The sequence below is a fragment of the Dama dama genome, chromosome 10 (genome assembly GCF_033118175.1).
Source record: "Dama dama isolate Ldn47 chromosome 10, ASM3311817v1, whole genome shotgun sequence".
Lineage (NCBI taxonomy): Eukaryota > Metazoa > Chordata > Mammalia > Artiodactyla > Cervidae > Dama > Dama dama.
In genome coordinates, this window is record NC_083690.1 from 41,774,582 (window position 1) to 41,794,772 (window position 20,191).

General features: G+C 57.9%; 1 protein-coding gene and 1 long non-coding RNA gene across 3 annotated transcripts; one reads left to right on the plus strand and one right to left on the minus strand.

Annotated features, from left to right (window-relative positions):
• Positions 1-6,911: 6,911 nt before the first annotated feature.
• LOC133063204 (uncharacterized) lies at positions 6,912-17,326 on the minus strand. 2 transcript variants are annotated; one of them, XR_009694377.1, is made up of 3 exons: positions 16,887-17,326; positions 13,096-13,168; positions 6,912-7,116 (listed from the first exon to the last, which is right to left on the minus strand). It is a non-coding gene; the product is annotated as an uncharacterized LOC133063204 (long non-coding RNA). The 2 variants fall into 2 exon arrangements; XR_009694376.1 differs by lacking the exon at positions 6,912-7,116 and adding an exon at positions 10,778-11,193.
• Positions 17,327-17,496: 170 nt separating this feature from the next.
• On the plus strand, positions 17,497-19,387 carry PSMG3 (proteasome assembly chaperone 3). The gene is made up of 3 exons (XM_061152329.1): positions 17,497-17,539; positions 18,079-18,316; positions 18,917-19,387. The coding sequence occupies exons 2-3, from the start codon at positions 18,101-18,103 to the stop codon at positions 19,067-19,069; spliced, it is 369 nt and encodes a 122-aa protein (XP_061008312.1). The 5' UTR covers positions 17,497-17,539; positions 18,079-18,100; the 3' UTR covers positions 19,070-19,387.
• Positions 19,388-20,191: the final 804 nt, after the last annotated feature.

Sequence of the window (20,191 nt, forward strand, 5' to 3'; positions counted from 1 at the left end):
GGCACGTCCAGCCACCCCGCCCCGCGCCCCCCACATCCCGCCGAGCCTGTGCCAGCCCCTGCCCTGGTGTCCTAACCACGCGCCTCTTCCCGACCAAACTGAGACCCCAGAGGCCTGGGCTCCAACCCCAGCTCTGCTTGCTACCATCCAGGTGAGCCGGGCCGGCCGCAGCCTTCCTGAGCCTCAGCTCTGTGGGGACGAGAGGGGGACCGCCAGGGCATGTGGCGCTCAGTGTTCACAAGATGATCTCAGCGGGTCCAGTAGAGAGTGCCCGGCACATGGAAGGTGCTGGAAAAACGGTCAAGCCTGACTAACTCGTCTAGTCCACGGTGCCTGGGAAGGATGGGCAGACGGATCAGGAAGGGCTCCTTCCCAGCTGACAGTGGGGCCCAAGGTCCACCGTTTCCAGGCAAAGTCCTACAGATCGCCCCGGGGCCCCCCGCCCTCCACGGCCCGGCTCCTCCTCCAGAAGGAAAGACGCAGAGGAGGAGGAGGAGACGTCTGAGAAGTTGGCACGTTGCAGGGCAGCGAGTGGGTTTCTGAGAACCCAGGTGCAGCTTAACCTACAAATGAAAAATTATGGTGATGAGAAAGAAGGAATATTTGATGAGGCAGCCTTGGGGGAATTGGAATTTGGCTGATGTGCAAGGAGAGGCTGGCTGGGGGGGAGGTGGGGAGGGGGGAGGCCCGCGGGGAGGGCGAGGGGAGGCATTGGCGGGCGCGACCCTGGCAAGGTGCCCCCCTCAGCCTCACACCCTCCCCGGCGCCCACTGCCGGCCAGCAGGGCCCGCCCAGTCGGCCTATTCATTGCGCACACGTCTGTGACGAGCACACGCTGGGTGCCTGCTGGACACTCCTGGTGCTGCTTCCTCGGGCCCCTGTGCCCCGCAGTCAAGGGCCCCGGGCCGGCCCCCCGCAGTTGTGGGATCTCCCTCGCCCCCAGAGGCAGGCTGTTGCCCTCCCCTGGGTCTGGGCCAGGCCCGGGACACATCTGACCGCTGGAATGCTGCAGGGGTGAAGGTCCACGTTCCCAAGTTTGCCCTGAGAAGCCCCTGAAAGGCTCGCCCCAGCGGCCCCGTCCCAGTAAGGAAGCTGGCCCAGCCTTCCGAGGGTAGGGGCCCAGGAAGGCAGCCACCCAGCGCCGCAGCCTCCAGAGGGCGGCCCTGGGGGCGCCGGTCAGGCGGGCAGGCGCTGCTACACCGCAGGGAGCCAGCAGCCCGGCTCTGCCTGGTGCTCTGGGAAGCCCCCACCCCCAGCGCTCCTGACTCTGACCCCGGGGGGCACAACCCTGGGCCCTCGCAGGTGCGTCTACAGCCCTCTCGTCACCTGGGCGGCTGGGAGCCGGGCAAGAGGCCCCACTGAACTCTCCCCACGTCCTTCGAGGGTGGCAGTGCTTTCCCCCCCAACCCCCATCTTCTCAGGAGGACGTTTGAGACTCAGGTCACAAAGCTCCTGGGGGGCAGAGCCCAGCCTCACACCCAGACCCTCTGTGACCTGTGACCACGGGCCCACCCTCCCCAGAGGCCTCAGCCATAGCCCTCACCTCTCAGGCCACCTCTGCCTCCCACCTGCCCTCCCAGACCCCAGGCCCCGGGCCCCCCGCTTCCTTTCCTCCACTCTGACCATCCCTGCTGCTGCCTCCTGACACCACGTGACCCAAAGCACCCAGGCGGCCCCTCTCTGCGAGCACGGCAGGGGGCACCAAGGACCCTGCGAGCCTTGCCCTCCTGCCGACACGGAGCCCGCATGCCCTCCCAGACTCTGCGGGTTCCGTGGTGCTTATCGAGGGTATATGGGGGGACTTCCCTGGTGGTCAGTGGATAAGAATCCACCTGCCCTGCACAGGACACAGGTTCAATCCCTGGCCCAGGAAGATTCCACGTGCCTCAGGGCAGCTAAGCCCAAACGCCACAGGTGCTGAAGCCTGTGTGCCCTGGACCCGTGCTCTGCAGAAAAGAAGCCACGGCAGTGGGGGGCCTGGGCACCGCAGCCAGAGAGCAGTCCCCGCCGGTCACGACCAGAGAAAGCCCTGCAGCGGTAAGACGCAGCACAGTCAACATGAAATCAATTCATTAACATTTTTTAAAAAGAGCATGCAGGGGTCCCTGGCATCCCTGTGGTTCCCACACTGTTCTTTCACTGCTGAGGGCCCAGCTTCAATCCCCAGCTGAGGAACTAAATCTTGCGGGCCGCATGGCACGGCACCCTCCCAAAAAAAACAAAACAGCCTGGGGACTCAGATACTTGTACACCCACAATCACAGCACCATTATTCACTGAAGCCAAAACGTGGAACAACCTCAAGTGACCATCCGTGGATGAATGGATAATAAAATGTGGTCCATCCACACAATGGGATATGATTTGACTTTAAAAGAGGAAGGAGATGCTGACACCTGCTACAAGATGTATGAACCTGGAAGACAATATGCTCGGTGAAGTTAGCCAGTAACAAGAGGACAAATACTGTGTGATTCCATTTAGAGGGGTCCCCCGCTGGAGTCAAATTCATAGAGACAGACAGTAGAGGCTGAGAACCAGGGCCTGGGGGAGGATGAGGGGGAGTCAGTATTTAACGGGGATGGAATTGTTGTTCCAAGTGATGAAAATGTTTCAGGTACAGGTGGTGATGGTTACACAACGTTGTAAGTACCTTCAGTGTTGCTGAATTGACGTTTACAAATGGTTAAAATGGTGTAATAACTACGGTGTTCTACGTGTGTGCGTGCTAAGTCACTTCAGACGTGTCTGACTCTTGCGACCCCATGGACTGTAGCTCACCAGGCTCCTCTGTCCAAGGGATTCTCTAGGCGAGAACACTGGAGTGGGTTGCCATGACCTCCTCCAGGGGATCTTCCCGAACAGGGGACAGAACCCGCGTCCCTTGTGTCTCCTGTACTGGCAGGCGGGTTCTTCACTAGGGCCACCTGGGAAGCCCCACTGCGTTTTGAGTGTTTTGCCACAATCAACAGAGAGAGAACAGGCGATGGTGCCGTACTGCTGGCTTCTGGTCCAGCCCAAAGACATTGGCAAACTACTGCCTCCAGGACACCGGCTCGGGGGGCCCTGGGCTGTCACATGAGAAGTCCAGCTCCTCTGGAGAGGCCACAGGGGGGAACCCCAGTGGAAAATCCCAGCTGAGCCCAGCCGTCCAGCCATCCCTGTCACGGTGCCAGGCGTGAGTGACTCTGTCTGGGACCCACCAGACCAGCCCCTCCCGGGCTGAGTGCCCCAGGTGGCCCCTGGGCAGCATCACGTAGAGCAGAAGAACCACCCAGCTGAGCCCAGCCCAGATTCTTCACCCCCAGAGTCTCGAGTGACGGTAAGTGTTGTTACATGGTTTGCTACACAGCACGGGTAACTGGAACACGCAGTAGGACAGACAGTCCAGATACTGACCCAGATGTGACTGACCCTCTCACTGTGCCCAGAGCACGGGGACACCGGGGGCATTCCGGTGAGTCAGAAACACACTTCCCTCGGGGCTCACATGAGGTCTTCGAGGCAATGACGGTGATGATGCACGGCCGCACAGGAGCTCAACGAGGGCGCCCAGCTGGGGAGAAGGAAGGAGGGCCTCCTGCTGTGGGCCTCTGGGCTCTGAGCCGGCCAGGACTCTCTGAGCCTGTTTCTCCATCTGTGACGTGAGGACCACGAGACACCAGTGTCAGGAGGGGACGGTCCAGGACACAGAGGTTCCCCAGCGCCTGACGACACGCCCCCTCGCCTGCAGGAGGGGGCTGGCTCTGAGGGGTGCCCCACAGCGTTGCCCCGGGCCCTGCAGCAGAGGGGGCCACAGCCGCCCCCAGGGGGCCTGCATGACACCCAGCCCTCGACGGCCGCCCCTCCCCTGCCTCACCCCCGACGACCACGCTGGGTGCACCTTCCGACGGCCGCACTTCTCAGGCTCTCCTCTCGGGGTGGGCTTCCGGGGGTATCCCCGAGTCCTTCCCAGGGCCGTCCTGACACCTGTCTTGCACAGGGAGGTCTGAGGATGGGGGCAGAAGCAGACAGGTCTGCCATCGGCTCTTCAGGGGGGCCGCTGTGCACCCTTGGACAAGTCACCTAACCTGTCTGGGCCTGGAAAAATCGATGTCTGTGGATGGCGGGCTTGGCTTCTGGGTCATTACCAGCGTCTTCCTCATGCCCCTTACAGGGGTCCCTGCGGGGCCCCCGGTGTGCCGCGTGACTTTGCAGGCACCGCTTTCCCTCTCTGAGCCTCAGATTCCTCCAGGTTCAGCTGAGGAGTCAGCCTGAGTCTCTGAGACCCTCCGAGCTCTTAGAACAGAGCCTATTCGCTGAGGAAGCGCTGCCTAGGGGGCAACTCGGCTCCGCCCTGCTTCCTCCCCAGAAGGGATGGAAGGCCAAGCTGGTCCTGGGTGCCTCCTGGGTGGGGAACGTGGGCGGGATCTTTGCCCCCACGCCCCTCCCCACCCCGCCCTGCCCTGGCTTCTGCATCAGAGACGGGAATGATGGGCAGCCCTCCAGGCAGTCTCTGGGGGCACCCCCACCCCGTGCCCATCTCCCCGGCTGTGGTGGCTACAGCCCCTGCCCCGGGCCCTCCACTCCACCCAGAATGCTCCCGTTGTCCTCGCTGCACCTGCTCTGGGCCAGGCCGGGATGGGCAGCCCTGGGGTGACCCCGTGCACCATCACGGGGGAGGGGCCCCCCGCCCGCCTGCCCACACCCCGCGCGAGTCACGGTGAGGTGGGCTGGGAGGACACAGGAGGGGCAGGAGGAGCCGGCCGGGCGTCTGACCCTGGGCCAGGAACGCAGCAAGCTGCCAGTGCTGCTCGCCCTGGGCAGGCACCGCAGGGCCATCCGTCATCCCCAGCTGCCCGGAGAGTGAGCCCAGCTCTGGGCAGCGTGCCAGCCGGCTGGCCCCACCTGCCCTCCCTGTGACCTCGGCGTCCACGGGCACAGCCACGGGGGCGCACAGACTGTGCAGCCCACCCCGGGGCGGGGTGCAGCAAGAGGGAAGGTGGGTGCCCCCGTGTGAGGAGCGGGAATCCAAGGCTGGGGAGGGGGTGCCTTTAGGGTTCTCCTGGGGTCCTTATGCAAGGCGGGGGGGGGGGGTGGCTATAAGGGGAGAGCGGGCCCCTCAGAGGCTCTCCAGGTGGCTGGGTGGTAAACCATCCTCCTGCAATGCAGGCGATGTGGCAGACCCGGGTTGGATCCCTGGGTCGGGAAGATCCCCTGGAGAAGGACATGGCAGCCCACTCCAGTCTTCTTGCTGGGAAATGGCGTGGACAGAGGAGCCTGGTGGGCTACAGCCCTTGGGGTCACAAAGAGCCAGACAGGACTGAGCACACACACACACACTTGGGGGCGAAGTGCAGGCGAGCAGGTCGCCCGAATTCACTCAGAACCGGCGTTTTCATAAGCGGAACTACAGGTGGTTCTTGCAAGAGAGTAAGAATCAGAACCCCAGTCTGGACCCCGCACAGCATCCGCCCCACAAGCCAGGCAGCACCTGGGCATCAGCCCCCCAAGGCGGCCATGCCCGCCCTGGGCAGGAGGAGCCCCCCGGTGCTCGGAGCAGGGGAGGTGGTGGGGAGGTGGGCGGGAAGGGCCGTCACCCTGACGAAGCCACCTCGCCACCGTGATGAAGACCTCATGCACCTCCAATGACACTTAGCAAATCCGGGCACAAATAAATAACCCCAGTGCAATTGAATCAACCTTCAACTGATCAGCACAGCTAAACAAATTATCCTCAGGCCGGACGAGATTACAAGGCCGGCGTGCAGGCTGGGATCATGGGCAGGCGGGGTCGTGGGGTGTAATGAGTTTAAGCCAAATCCCCCGTGTTCACTTCTCTGGCTTCAGGCCGCTCTGCTCCCGGAGTGCAGGCTCTCGGGGGCCACAGCCCTGGGGGGCTGCCGAGGGACAGCAGACGCATGGCGGCGGGGGACAGGCAGGAGCTGGGAGGCCTTCGGGTGCAGGAGAAGGCACCTCCCGCTGGTGGAGCCGAGTGCGGTGTCGGGGAGGCAGGCAGGGGGGCAGCTCCACCCCAGCCCTCACCCCACAGCGCCACGGCGCACGCTGCATCCAGACCCCGGGCACCTCTGCTGTACCAGGCCGAGCCCTAGAGTGAGTCCCCGGCCCCCAGCCCTATGCAGGGGTGCTGGGGTCTCCCCCAGATACACGGCGGGTGAAGAAGCCCCTCGACAGGCCCGAGGCCACGCGAGGCCCATGTGTAGACAACCACGGCAGTCTGCAGAGAAGGTTCCTGTCTCCAGCCACGCTGGGTGAAGCCTGCTGTTCCCCGCAGGACACGGCCGCCTCCTCGCTTGTTTGCGGGGGGAAGGGCTCGGGCAGTGGTGCTCAGGACCAGTGTTCACCCCCCAGAGTGCGTGGCGGGGGCAGCAGGGGACTCGCGGGCGGCGGCTGACTGACCGCCAGAGGGCCCAGCAGAGCCGTACCTGGGCGGATGTGAAGCCCCCACCGCGTGCCCCCACACATGGGAAGTCTGACCGGTCGTGCTGGAGGGTTGGCCCGACAGCCATGTGCCAAGCGCCAGGACGGAGGCGCGGCACGGCCCGCTTGCCCCCGCTGGCGAGGACGAGGACAGACACGGGCCGCAGGAGCATGAGGCCCCTCCGGGAGTCGCGCCCACGGGGTCCCCCACGGCCTCCTTCCCCAGGGTCACCCGTGCGTCTCTACAGAAGTGCCTGCTGCGGCCGGGAGCGGCCAGGCCCCTGTGGGGGGCGGGCGGCGAGGAGCCTCAATACAAGGGGGAAGGAGGACTAAGTGTCCCTTCGGGGGCTCACCCCTGCAGAGGCGGTGAGCCGGGCAGGGGGCAGAGGGCGGGCGGGGCCGCCAACACCCCAGGAGGGACCAGAGACACAGCTGCGGGCACGCAGGGGCACACAGGTGCAAGCGCTTACCCACGCGTGTCTGCACGGCTCACCGTCCCCAGCAGCCCTGCCAGCACGTGCCGTGTGGTTCTGCTCCGGTGGCTGCTTCATTGTTCAGTCGCTCAGCTGAGTCTGACTCTGCAACCTCGTGGGCTGTGTAGCCCGCCAGGCGCCTCTGTCCATGGGATTCTCCAGGCAGGAACACTGGAGTGGGTTGCCGTTTCCTCCTCCAGGTGATGTCTCGGAAAAGGCGAAACTGCAGGGACAGAGAAGAGCCCAGGGGTCATGGGGGCTGGGGGGCCGGGGGAGCTGGGGGTGGGGCATGTGGTCATGGTTACAGGGCGACATGTGTTTGTCAGACCTCAGGATGGCACGCCAAGGGCATCCCCCGCATGGACATCAATCCTTAATTTTTTAAAAGAATGAAAACCAGCTCTAAGAGTCCTGCTGTTTATTCAGGGAAAGTCACGGCCCCCAGGACCCCAAGGCTGAGCCCCGGGGGAGGCTGGTCCTTGTTCTCCGTCCCCCAGCCGTCCAGTCCTAAGTGACACTTCAAGGCCACATCCCAGCAAGGGGCAGCTCGGACCCCACAGTGGCCCCTGCAAAGAGTCTGGAGAGGACAGTCCTCCCCATGGAGTCTGCACAGCCCATGCCTCTGACAGTGGACAGAGGGGGAGGCACCTGGATGCCTGACCTTTTCCCCTTCTCTCAGCGGCACCAGGAAGCGCAAAGCTAAACCTGAGGCCAATCTTAGCGAAAGTGGGGCCCAGAGGCCAGCGGGGACCCACGCTGTTTCAGCACAGCTGCGACGGTCTCATCCAGTGGTGCTTCCTGGGGCCCAGGGCAATGCCCACACGGGGCTCACCCCATGGTCTCCCAGGGCCAGGGCTGGACCTGAGCTTCCTGCTGGCCCTGCAACAGGGTCCAGGCCTCAGGACAGGCTCAGCAGGTGACGTAAATGGCAGATGCTGACACCTCTGAGGGACAAAAAGCTTTGTCATCAGGCGGCTCTTTGGATGGGGACAGAGGCAGAGGGGGAGAGGGTGGGCTGGAGTGGGAGGAAGCGCGGGTGCAGGAGAGACAGCAAGGCAGAGAGCAGAACTGGCCTCTGGGAAGATGCAGGACGGCTGATGAGGTGGAAGGGCCTGAGGGGAGGAGGCAGACAGGGCCTCTGCCCACACTGGGGTTGGCCGGTCCCTGCTCCACACGCTGAGACAGTTCTGCGGCCTCTGCTGCCCCCCAGGGGTGTTCGCTGGTAATGCAGGGACTCCCTGCCCGGCTCCTCCCTCCCAGATCCTACTCAGACCCCAGCCTGGGTGCACCTGGGGCTCTTGGTGTGTCTGCCCGGTACAACACCCCCTGACGGCCAGGAGTACATCTCCTTCTCTCCCCTTTGAAACACACTACAGATTCAAACGGTACAGAAATGCGTGGCCGTGGAAACTGAAAGTCCCACCTAATTCTTTACCCCCACCACCCCAGAAGGCCAGCGTCGTGACGGGCCTTTTCAACAGACAGCGGACCCTGTGTCTCAGGACCTCGTTGCATATAGGTCCGTCTCCTGTTTCAGAGTTGTTTTCCTAGAGGAGTGTTCCCACTGCGCTTTCAGCCTCCTTTGAACGTCTCGCCAGCTGCCTTTGTTGGGGTGGGGCTTCTGCTTTTATGCCTTGACCTGCAGCTGTTTGCTCATCATTGGTCTCTTGTCTGCAGTGAGGTGGTGGGCATCTGGGGGGCCCTGAGACCAGCTCCCCGCAGAGGGTGCCCACTGGCTGAGTGAGCAAGCAAACATTTCACCCCTGGATGGATGGAGAGATGGACACATGGAGAGAATGCAGGGATGAATGTACTGAGTATGTACTATGTATGTATGTGTGATGGATGGACACACAGGTGGATGCACGGATTTGAAGGCTGGATGATTTCCCACGGTAGGGACAGACCACATGGTGTTCATCTGTTTGCCTGTCCAGGGACACTTGGGTCACTTCCACCTTCTGGCTACAGGGAACGATACCACGGTGAACGCGGATGTGCATGTTGACATATCGCTTCAGGGCCCTGCTTTCAGTTCTTCTGGGCAAAAAGAAGCAGAACAGTTTGATCACATCATAATTCAATGTTTTGAGGAACCGCCACATGGTTTTGCACAGCGACCGCAGCATTTACAGCCCCCCACGAACAGCGCCCAGTTCCCCCACACCCCGGCCGACGCTTGTTCTCTCCATATCCGTGTATACACCAGCCATCCTGATGGGTGTGACGGACCCCCGTTTAAAGGCAGTGACTGCCTTGGGCCGGGGTGGGAGTTTCCTACTGCTTCTGTCTGCTCTTTGCCTGAATCATTTCCTTGCCCTTCTTTAATTTACAAAGCTTAGGATTCACTCCCAACACACAGTTCCGAGAGTGTAGACGAGTGCTCAGCCACCAGCACACTCAGGACACGGCAGATCCGTCATCCCCGGGGCGTCCCCCATTAGCATTTGAACCTGCCCCTCACTCCCGCCCTGCAACCGCGGATCCACACAGGATCCTGCCTTTTCCAGAAAATCACCCAAGTTGACTCACAGAGCACACTGCCTTCCCTGCTGGGCTTCCTTCCTGGTTCTGTTCTTGGGATCCATCCCCGCCATCAAAAGCCCCGATAACTCCCTCCTTTCCATCAGAGAGCAGTGCTCCGTCCGCAGATGGACACAGCTTGTCATCTGTCCACCTGCTGGAATTCAGTTTTTGGTCACTGAGAACGCCTGTGTGCAGGTGTTGGTATGAAATGATGTTCGTGTCGCCCGGGTAAACATCAACGTGTATGCAGTTGCGTGGCAGGTGCGTCTTCACCGCCGTGAGAAGAGCCACATCACTTTTCAAGGTGCCCACCCTGTCAGCACCCCCAGCAGCAGTGCAGGGCGCCCCAGCTGCTCCGTGTTCCCGCCAGCACTTGGCACGGCGGGTCCCTGCGGAGTTCAGCTGTGTGTCTTGCTGGAGACGCTCTAGTAGCCACATCTCTTGTGGTCATCGGCCCACCCTGACTCACAGAACCGCAGACGTTGGATTCGGAAAAGCCTTCAAACTCTTTCTGAGTCCAGTCCCCTCAGCGCAGACACCCTAGCACAACCATACCCCCAGTGACCGCCCAGCCTCAACACCTCCGGAGGGAGTGTGCTCACCACCTCCAACGGAAGGCCCAGCATTTCCGGTGGTCAGACAGTCCACATGTTGTGCCCAGGCTGCCTTCCCAGACCCTCCGCGGGGTACAGGCCCCCAGCCCAGTGTGCAGATGCGGAACGGGCCTTCAGAAAGGCGAGCCTGCCTCTGGCCTCCCCAGAGAGCCCCACGCCCTCCCTGCTTGGACGAGACCTACATCAGGTTCCCCCACCCCCGCCTGGCCCTGTCCCCATCACAGGCCTGGAGCTCAGAGGATGGATCAGAGGCACCTGGAGGCCACCCAGTCAGTTTGCCCATTTTACAGATGAGGAAACTGAGGCCCAGAGCACGGAAGGGCGTTCCATGGTCATCAGAAGTTAGTGCCGGGGCCCAGGGGCAGGGCTTCATCCTTCCGCTTCATCCTACCCCCTCCCCACTCCCACCCACTACCCTGGACCCCTGTCTCACACACCAACTAGAATACAACCCAACTTGGCCGACCTTTATCAAAGCCGTATGCTGGCTTTCTGTCCTCTCCCCGTAAGAGAGGGGAGGACAACCGATAACCAGCCTGGCAGGCTCTGTCGTTCAGCTCAACATGGTGCAACAAGACGGCTTCTCATCAGGGGAAATAACTTCTTAAAATATTGAAGGAAAGGCTTTCAGAAATTGCACTTGGATTAGGGTTTCATTTATTAAAGAACTAAACAAATAGTGCAAGATATGAGTACAAGGAAGTCTTCAATATCTTTAATGAGGGCAGGAAGCTTCGCTTGAAGAACAAAAATACTGAAACCTGACTAAGTTCGGCAGAAAACAAGGTGACAAGCTAAACTTAATTCTATGCCCTGCTGAAATTAGGTCAGAAAACAGAGGATTTTCTTTGTGTTTACCATGTGACGTTAAATAAAAATACTCCTGCTGACATAAAGCTCCAAAGCTGGGGGCACCGCTGGGCCATGGAGAGGGCAGCTGACCGGAGAGACAGCACCAGCCTCCACGGGAAAGTGCTGCTTCCACGCCTGGCCTGGGTGGCAGGCGTCTCGGAAACGGGTCTTTGCATGCTGTCTGGGAAGCAGATTTACGCCATTTCAAGAGAAACATGCCCTGGACCCTCATAAACTGCGCCTGGTCTTAACGGTGTTTGTTTCCCTCAGGAAAAATTAGAATTTCAGGTAGTCCCAGGGTTTTGTTTCTGTAATAAAATACATGTGATTCTCAATGGGTTGCCTTTAATCTTTATATCCTTTCCCTCCCTCAACTTAGATAAACCTAGTTCATAAAAAATTAATGGTCACCATCTTTTCCCAGGTAACCGGGTGCAGTGAAAGGGTCGCTTCTGGGTCCCAGAGCCTGCTGGCTGGAACTGTTTCGTTTCCATGCTGCTCCTCATGCACGGCTCTTTGGAACCGCCAAGCAGGGGCACTCCACACCACACAGGTGACTGCCGGGCTCGCAGCCACGCCTTGAGACCAGGCTGCAGCCGGCCAAGGGCAGACAAAGAGCAGCGGCAGGCTGGGGTGACAGCCGGGGTCCGCAAGCACGAAGGCGCCGCCTCCTTGGCTGCGGGGCTGCCGGGTGCACAGAGGTCTGCAGACACCCTGAGGCTGACCCTGGTCGCCACACTGGCCCTCTCGGCCCCCGCGGCTCTCATGCCCGCTTCTGAACGCATGTCCTGTTTCAGCAAGGCGCGGCTTCTGCGTCATCACAGCCTTTCTCCGGAGAGGGGGCCGTGGCATCAGGCCCTCACGGCCCCAGCGGTCCCTAGGACGCTGCTCTGATACCAGACCCGGCATCGAGGGGAGTCAGGGACTGAGCCTCTCCTGGTCTTTCTGCTGCTGCCAAAGCTTGGCACATGGAGAGGCTGGTGTCACGGACCATGCGAGGGCCTGTGCGCAGGGCACTGCCAGGGAAACTCCATAACTTGTGAGGGGAAGGGGACTCTGTAAGCGCCTCGTGTGGGCCAGGCCCTAAAGGAGGCCCTTCTGCAAGTGGGATGTCATTTAATCCCGCCAATTGTTGAACAAGCAAGAATGGGTTTCTCCAAGAGGGATAAACCACTGACAGAGGCAGAGCACAGCTGGGTCTCAAAGGCTGCGGGACGGAGGCCAGACACGAGAGGCCGCAGAGTGTCAGCCCACCTGCAGGAAATGCCCAGGACAGGCTGAACCAAGTGAGCGAGCGGTTTCCAGTAGGAAGTCCTAAATATTCTGTCATTCCCACTTGCAACCTCTTCTTTGACATATATTATTTAGAAGTATTTTTTAAAGTCCTAGATACATGGGTTAACGCTTTTGTGTTAATTGTTTCTTTTCTTTTTCTGACCGAGCCACACAGATCGCGGGATCTTAGTTCCGCGACCAGGGACTGAACCCACAGCAGTGAAAGCTCCGAGTCCTAATCACCGGACAGCCAGGGAATTCCTGACATTAACTTTTTGTAAAAACAGTGACTGAGTCAAGAACAGGCACGTGACCCAGGATGGTCTAAGGAGATTCAGTCATGGGAGTTGCACTGGGGACCCAAGGAAAGGGAAGCTGCTGAGGTGTGGAGGCTGGTGGTTCTGCCGCAGCACCGGGACAGCCCATGCACCTGCAGAGCTGAGAGGCAGAGGGAGATGTCAGAGCTCTGGTCTTCTCTGTACAAACCCGTCTGTTCTCCTTTTGGGCAGAAGATGGTTTCACATCTGTGTCTGCCACCTACACTTGAAAAAATCTGAATGGATGCAGCTTTCTCACTCACTCGAAGCTATCTATGATCTAAATGTAATAAAATATCTGTATCTGATGGCTGTCTCAGGTCTGCATTACAAATGTAATCTCCAAAGGCAGCGACCCAGACTGGCCAAGAGAAGTGAGAGCGAGCATCATTTATACAAATAAAGTGGTTCTGGGACTTCCCTGGTGGTCCAGTGGTTAGGACTGTGGTTTCACTGCTGCGGCCCATGTTCAACTGCTGGTCAGGGAAGCGAGATCCCGAAAGCCAGGAGGTGCAGCCAAATAAATAAGTAAAGGGGTTCCACTAACTGCCGCGTCTCATAAAAATTTAGAGGGATGTTGCCTCTGCAAGACCGAGGCAAACCCTGGCAATGCCTTACCTGTTCCAAGACTGCGATACCTGAAGTCCTGATGGTCCAGGTTTCGGCCCCCTGGGGGCCTGCAGTCAGGAGGCTGCAGAGGAAAAGAGACATTGTCATAACACAAGGAGTTTCATGAATGAATTGACTATTTGCATAATTGCTCCGCTCAGGTGTCCCTTACTGTGTAGCTCCAGAATCTGCTTCTCTCTGCCTCTTTCTCTGTCTCTCTCACACACACACACCCCCAACACTGAACGCCCTGGGAATCATGTTGCGAGGTTGTGGAAGTGCGGTGCAGATCAAGTCAGATTGTAAATCTTGCAAAACAGGCAAAATTTCAGAAAGTCCATAAAAAAAATGCTGAGGGATGTTCAGACCTGGCCCAAAGCCATTGGCAAGTGTAGGAGGGCCTGACTGTGCAACTGAGGGACCAGGAAACTGACAAAGCTGGTGTCACGCTGGGGCTCCCACTGTGAGTGACGTGAACAGCAAGGGGCTAGGAGAGGCTCCTGGGGAAATGGATGGCGAGCTTATACATCTCAGCACAACTGACCCTTTTCATGACAGAGCTGAGAAAATCATACACGATGTGAAGGAGAACATGGAGAGCTAACATACACTTTGTTGGAAAAATTATGACCTGCCAAAACAACACCTGATTAATTTTTCATTGGTTCTACAACTTATCATTGCATTAAGAACCTAAATTCCCTTGAATACAAGACAAATTCAAAATACTCCCCCTCCTTTTTTTTTTTCAAGATAAATTCTCAAACTCTTTTGCCCCACCATTGACATCATTACTATGTCACTCCCCTTTTTAGTGAATTCACTTAAGGGATCTTGCTTTCCAGTTTGAGTCTCATCTTGCACTCAAGTAGTCAGGGGCAGGCGGTGATCTCCTGCTCCGATATTGTGTGTAATATCACTCAGCCCACCAGGAAGCCCCCCAGCCCCGACGGCCATCACCTCAGTCTGGGACTGCATCTCACCTCCTGTGTCCTTCATGCTCAGTCTTTACCAAAGATCTAAACCAAAGAACCCCATCATAAAAACATTATCCAGTTTGGGGACTTCCCTGGCAGTCCAGTGAGAATAAGAGCTCACCTTCCAACACAGGGGCTGTGGGTTCCACCCCTGGTCAGGAAGCTCAGGTCCCACAAGCCTCACAGCCAAAAACCCAAGACATAAAACAGAAGCAATGTAACAACAAATTCAACAGAGACTTAAAAAACGGTCATCAAAAAGAATCTTTAAAAAACTATCTACTTTGTTCTTCAGCATCTCTTTAATAAAAGAGATAAGCTTATTCCCGACTTGGGGGGTTTTGTTTTGTTTTGTTTTGGGTGGGGTTTCTTCGGGAGAGGTCAGATTTCTTGTACCTATTTGCCTACAGAGAGAGAATGCATGAATTGGTAAATAAATGAACCTACTTTTACAGGTTTCACACGGCAATACATTGGCAATTGGCTTTTGAGGCATGTGTGGATGGACGGGTGTTTAAATTTAGAGCCACAAAAACCTAGATCCTCCTGAGAAACTGTATGCTTCTTCTTTTGAATATCAGAACCACGAAACTCCTTATCTTCCCCTCGGTGAACTGGCTGCAAAAAAGCTCAAAATACAAGGTTTCTCTTGACTTTTATGTCTATCTTGATCACGTTTTGCAGACATTCCTTTTTCTTTCATGCCGCCAGAAATCACTGTGCAAGGAGCATGCTTCATCTGACATAACTTGGATTGTGCACGGAGTTTTTAAACCCTGAGAAAAAGCAGTTAAGAATAGGAGGGTGCCAAAATTTCCTAGGTGGTTCAGTGGTAAAGAATCTGCCTGCTAAAGTAGAAGACACAGTTTCAATCCCTGGGTCAGGAAGATCCCCTGGAGGAGGAAATGACAACTCACAGCAGTATTCTTACCTGGGAAATCCCATGGACCGAGAAGTCTAGTGGGCTACAGTCCATGGACTCGCAGAGAGTTGGACATGACAACAACAGGGCTTCCTAAAGGGTTAAGTGATGTGGACAGACCAGGCCGGGGAATCTGCCTCCACAGGCCTGTCAGGAAGCCGGAAAGGCTTCTGAGGGGGTGTTCGTCTCTTCACGGAGAGGCTCAAGGCTCTGATTACTGCAGGGACAGCACATGACCCCTCCTCTGCCAACACCACTTCAGCTGAGAGAGAGATGTGCGCAGTGGTGGTGGGGGGGTTGCTCTCAGACCCCTAGGGGGACCAGAAATTATCCTGCTGCAGGACAGCACTGCCCCTGCTCTTGCCCTTCACCTGGGCGTGTGCATCGTGAGACCAGTAATCAAGGGTAAAGTTCGGAAGCCCAGATCCCGCCCTTATCAGCTTTGTGACCTTGGGCAAGTTCTGAACATACTGTCTATACAACAGGGACGATAATGTGTCCACTTAGTGGGGTTAAGATTAAATACGTTACTACAGGAAAGCACTCAGCACAACTCTGGCACACACCAAGTGCCAAATGTCAGCTATTATCATCCCCTTGGCCGCGGAAGGCTAGCCCAGAAGGGCTTTTGAGGGCAGAGGCTCCTGGTACCACCTAAAGGAGTACAAAGGCCTTAGGGAGTTCCCTAGAGCTCCAGTGGCTAAGACTCCGCACTTTCAATGCAGGAGACGTGGGTTCCATCCCCGGTCAGGGAACTAAGATCCCACATGCCATGTGGTACAGCCAGAAGAGGTTTTCTGAAGACTCAGTGACTTTCAAAGATGTGTGTTTTGCTGTGTAGGTCTTCGTCGCTGCGAGGGCTTCTCGCTAGCTGCAGCGAGTGGAGGATACGCTCTAGCTGTGGTGCTGGGCTGAGTCTCATTGTGGCGGCTTCTCTCCTTGTGGGTTTCAGAGCCGAGGCTAAGAAGTTGTGCACAGGCGGAGCTGCCCCTCAGGAGGTGGACTCTTTCCAGACCACGAATTGAACCTGTCTCCTGCACTGTCAGGCAGATTCTTTACCACTGAGGCCCCTGGAAAGCCCCCAAAAGATTATTTTTTTTTAAAGACTTTTGTTACTACCAGGCAGAGCATACTGACAAAGATTCTCTCCTAGACCAGACTGCACTCCCTGAACTATTTTTAAAAAAATTCTATTCCATATTTTATTTATTTAATTTTGGCTGCGCTGGGTCTTCCTTGCAGCACCTGGGCTTAGCTGCAGCATGTGGACTCTAGTCCCCTGGCGAGGAATGGAACTCTGCCCTGGGAGCACCGTCTCATCCACTGCACCACCAGGGAAGTCCCTCTTAACTCTTTCGCAGCTAGGCATTCACTTTGGGACTTCTGTTATGTCTCTGCATTTTCCAGTCTTAGTAAGAACTGCTCCCCGAATCCTGCATGTCTGGTAACCGCCAATGTCCAACCAGTTTCTCATCCCCCACTGTCCCCCAGGTGGTCTGAGGCCACCCTGGCCTGCCTCCAGCAGGAATTCTGCTAGGTTTTCCTACCTGGAAACCCCTCAACCCCCTTTCCTCTTAGTAATTTTCCACCCACTGACCCTATCCAGAACCTTGGCTGTAAATCCCCACTGGTTCCTGTTGTTCTAAATGAAAAATGTCACCTGATGTACCAGTAAGCAAAGGATGTTGCAACCTACAAGCCATCACATCACAGCTGCCCGACGGTGCACCCTGAGGGTGAGAAACCGCGCTGGCCCCAGGAAGCTAACATGCACATCAAAGGAACGTAGGAAAGCGCTGAATTCCTAGATACCCGGTTTTCCTTTATTACGCACTGTGCTGACTTTCGGACTACCTGATCTTTGTTGCAAAAACCCCTGCATACCCTGGCTCCTCCCGTACCTCTTCGGGGCAGTCCGTCAGTTATCTGAGATGCTGCGTCCTGGGCTTAAGTCCTCAGTTTTGTCCAACTTTTGGACAAGTTTTCTCCGACTTTTAGGTCGTGTGTTTTTTTCCAGTCAACAGGCATTTGGGATGAACCCGGAGGGTCCCACACTGAGGTCTCTTGCGCCCTAAGACAACGGTCCTGACTGGAATGTTTTCGGCGCTTAAAGTGGCGGCCGGCCCTGCTTTTCTCTCAGCAACCCGTGCTTCCTTGAGGGTACTGGAGCCTATGGCCAAGGGGCCAGAAACCCCGTTTCTGAGCTTCCTCAACCACAGAGCTGCAGGGTCTCCCTCAGGAGGGCGCGAGGACGCCCTTCTGGAGAAGTCAGACGCCCCTCGCCTGAGGGCCAAGGGCCAGAGGCCCACGGGGGGGTGCTGCAGCCTCTTTACGCAAACATGGCGCCCAACCCTCCCTGCCCGGAAGCACGGAACCCACAGCGCAGAGGCCCGAGGCTGCCGCTGGAACCGGAAGCCCCTCAGGCTGCACTTCCGGCGGGGGCGCGGAGCGAGCGGGAGGGCTCGGCACTCGCAGGGCGGGGCCGCGGCGCCTGCGTGCGTCACTTCCGGGCGCGGCGCGGTGAGCGCGGGCGGCATGGCGGGTGGCGGGCTAGGTGGGTGTTCCGCGGGGCTGGCGCCGGGCGGAGAGGCTGGGCGCCCCCGTGGGCGCCGGCCGGCCCCCGCCGTCCTCTTCCCCGCACTTTAGTCGGGGTGCTGCTGCTTCTGTGGGACTGACGGCTTTCCCAAACGCAGAAAACGATTAGTGGGCGGGCCGGAGGGGCGGCGGAGGCGCGGCCTGCCGCTTTGCCGGGTTTCCGAACCTGCGGCGCCTACTCCCCCTGCGAGGGCGGGCCGCCGGGACTCAGGGAGGGCCCTCGGGGTGGGGTGGGGCCCCCGCGCGGGGAAGACGAGCCCTCGTCTGCCTCCACAGGCAGAAGCGTACTTTGACATCCAGCCTGTGTACCTCTGTGTGTCTGAGTGAATCCAGAAAGTTCCGGGCGAATAAAGCCTGTGTGGGCGAACAGACACAGGCTTTTGAATGGGTCAACTTGTGTTTCTCTTTTAATGCCAAATAGTGTTTATTCTGGAGCTCCCAGGCTGTCGGCCATTGATCGATTTACTTATTTTCGTTTTTTCTTAACATAAATGAAAGGTGCCTTTGAGCAGACTCAGCTATGGAAGGTAAACCATTGGTGACATCCAAACAGAAGACTGCAGTGGTGTGTGGAGTCCCCACTCAGGTGGTCTGCACAGCCTTCAGCAGTCACATCCTGGTAGTGGTGACCCAGTTGGGGAAGATGGGTACTCTGGTCTCCCTGGAACCCAGCAGTGTGACTAGTGACATCGGCAAGCCTGTGCTGACCACTAAAGTCCTCCTTGGGAAGGATGAGGTAATGTGGTTGGGAAGGGCTCCCAGTCCTACTTTGTCAGGATGTGGGGCATCTGGTAGGCAAGCACACCGCCTGTCCCCCCCCTCCCCCCGCCACCATGGCCCAGGGTAGCATTGTTCCGGGCCTCCCAGATAATTTGAGGGTGTCCACCTGCTACGTGCAACTCATCAGCATTTTATCAGACAGACACGCAGAGGCATTGATTTTGTAATGCAAGCCTGTGCCACAGTGTGACCCCATCATAGTGCCTTATGGTTATGAGTGCCTGTCCTGCCCCGTTCTGGAAAGATTATCTGTGAGGTCTGACAGGCTTTCCCTCTGTGGACCCTCATGGCCCTTCCCAGAGTAGAGATAACCAGGAGAGGCAGGACCCGGAAAGCACTAAGGAAACACGTCTAATGATGCTCCCAAGCAGTGTGTTTATAACTGAGTGTCCAGAGGGTCTTGTTAAGTCTGAATCACTGTCGCTCCCCACTGGCCAGGTGATGATTTAATGGAGTGGGAAGCTGGCCTGGGCTCCTGAGAGGTACTGGGAGAAGGCATTAAGAAGAAAAAGGTTTCTTTCAGTTAAAGCAGTTTTTTCCTCTTGCCCTTTATCAGCCTCTCGTCCATGTCTTTGCAAGGAACCTGGTGGCATTTGTGTCTCAAGAAGCTGGAAACAGAGCCGTTCTCCTCGCCCTGGCCGTGAAGGACAGGAACATGGAGGTGGTGAAGGCCCTGAGGGAGGTGATCCAGACGTGCCAGGTGTGGTGAGCCTGCAGCGGCCACCCTGCCGTCCCGAGGGACGCAAGGATCTGAAGGTCCTCCTCGAGTTAGGAGGAGGAGCTCTCTGGCTGTGGCCCTTGAAGCTAGAAGAAGCACAAACTCCTCAGGCTGATCTTGGTTTGGAGGCTGACGTCCCCTGTGGAGGGAGGACAGGAAACGTGTCCTGAGAAGGTTGTGAGTCCTCCTCCCCAGGTCCAGACAGCTGTACCTGTGTGAGAATTGACGGAATGAGTCAAGGCCCTTAAATGTTGGGGGGAATTTTTTTTTTTTTTAATTAAAAATAAATGCATATCCCCAAATACCTTACCATTCTTAACAATGCTGAGAAATGTCAGGCACACAGCATACGTTTACTGCAGTGAATGGCCAGGGCGAGGAAAACCTATTTGGCAAAAGCTCGATCTGAGGTTTACATGGTGAGATGGCTCCAGGAGCTGACTGCCCCTTCCTCATCCTGCTCCTCTTCCTGTGGCTCGTCTGAGCCTTCCATTGCCCAGACGCCGCTCGCATCCTCGCGGTGGGCTGGCACGCTAGCCTCCAGAGCCGTGTGCTTAAAGGCGGGGGGTAGAAGAGCATCCCCCCACAGGCGCGGGTGCTTGTGAGAACGGCCGGGGGGCAGAAGCGCAGACTGGGACGTGAGGGGCTGCCGAGGACCTGTAAGGTCGAGACCACGCTGCTGGTCTAACCTGAGAAGGATTCAGTGAGGTTGCTGAGCATGGGACAGAGGACAGCCGTGTTCAAAGGCTCGTCCCTCAGCAGATGCCAGGGACCCCGGGGACGCACTGTCACGGCCCCTCAGGACCGTCGGGTAAGCCCGCAGGTACCCACCAGCTGCGGGGTGACCCGTGTCAGGAGGGCCGGGCAGTCATATGAGGGTCCACCAGACTTCCAGAGCGGGTGCAGATGCCCCTGTGTGGGGAGCTTGAGGGACCTGGGAGCCAGGCCCCCACCCGGGAAAACAGGCAGATCCACGCCGGGAGGCACCGGGCTCTTCGGCGGCCACATCTGGCTGGGGGCCCCGGGTCCCGCCTCCCTGCTGCTCGCTCTCAACCCCGGCCTTTCTCCTGAGAAGACCCCACCTGGCGTGTGCACTTGGGGGGCCTGCACAGA

Bases quoted from the DNA above. Each gene is read 5' to 3' on its own strand.
- PSMG3 (XM_061152329.1), top strand. From the start codon at position 18,101: ATGGAAGGTAAACCATTGGTGACATCCAAACAGAAGACTGCAGTGGTG. The intron at 18,317-18,916 runs GTAATGTGGTTG...GCCCTTTATCAG, and splicing joins TCCTCCTTGGGAAGGATGAG to CCTCTCGTCCATGTCTTTGC.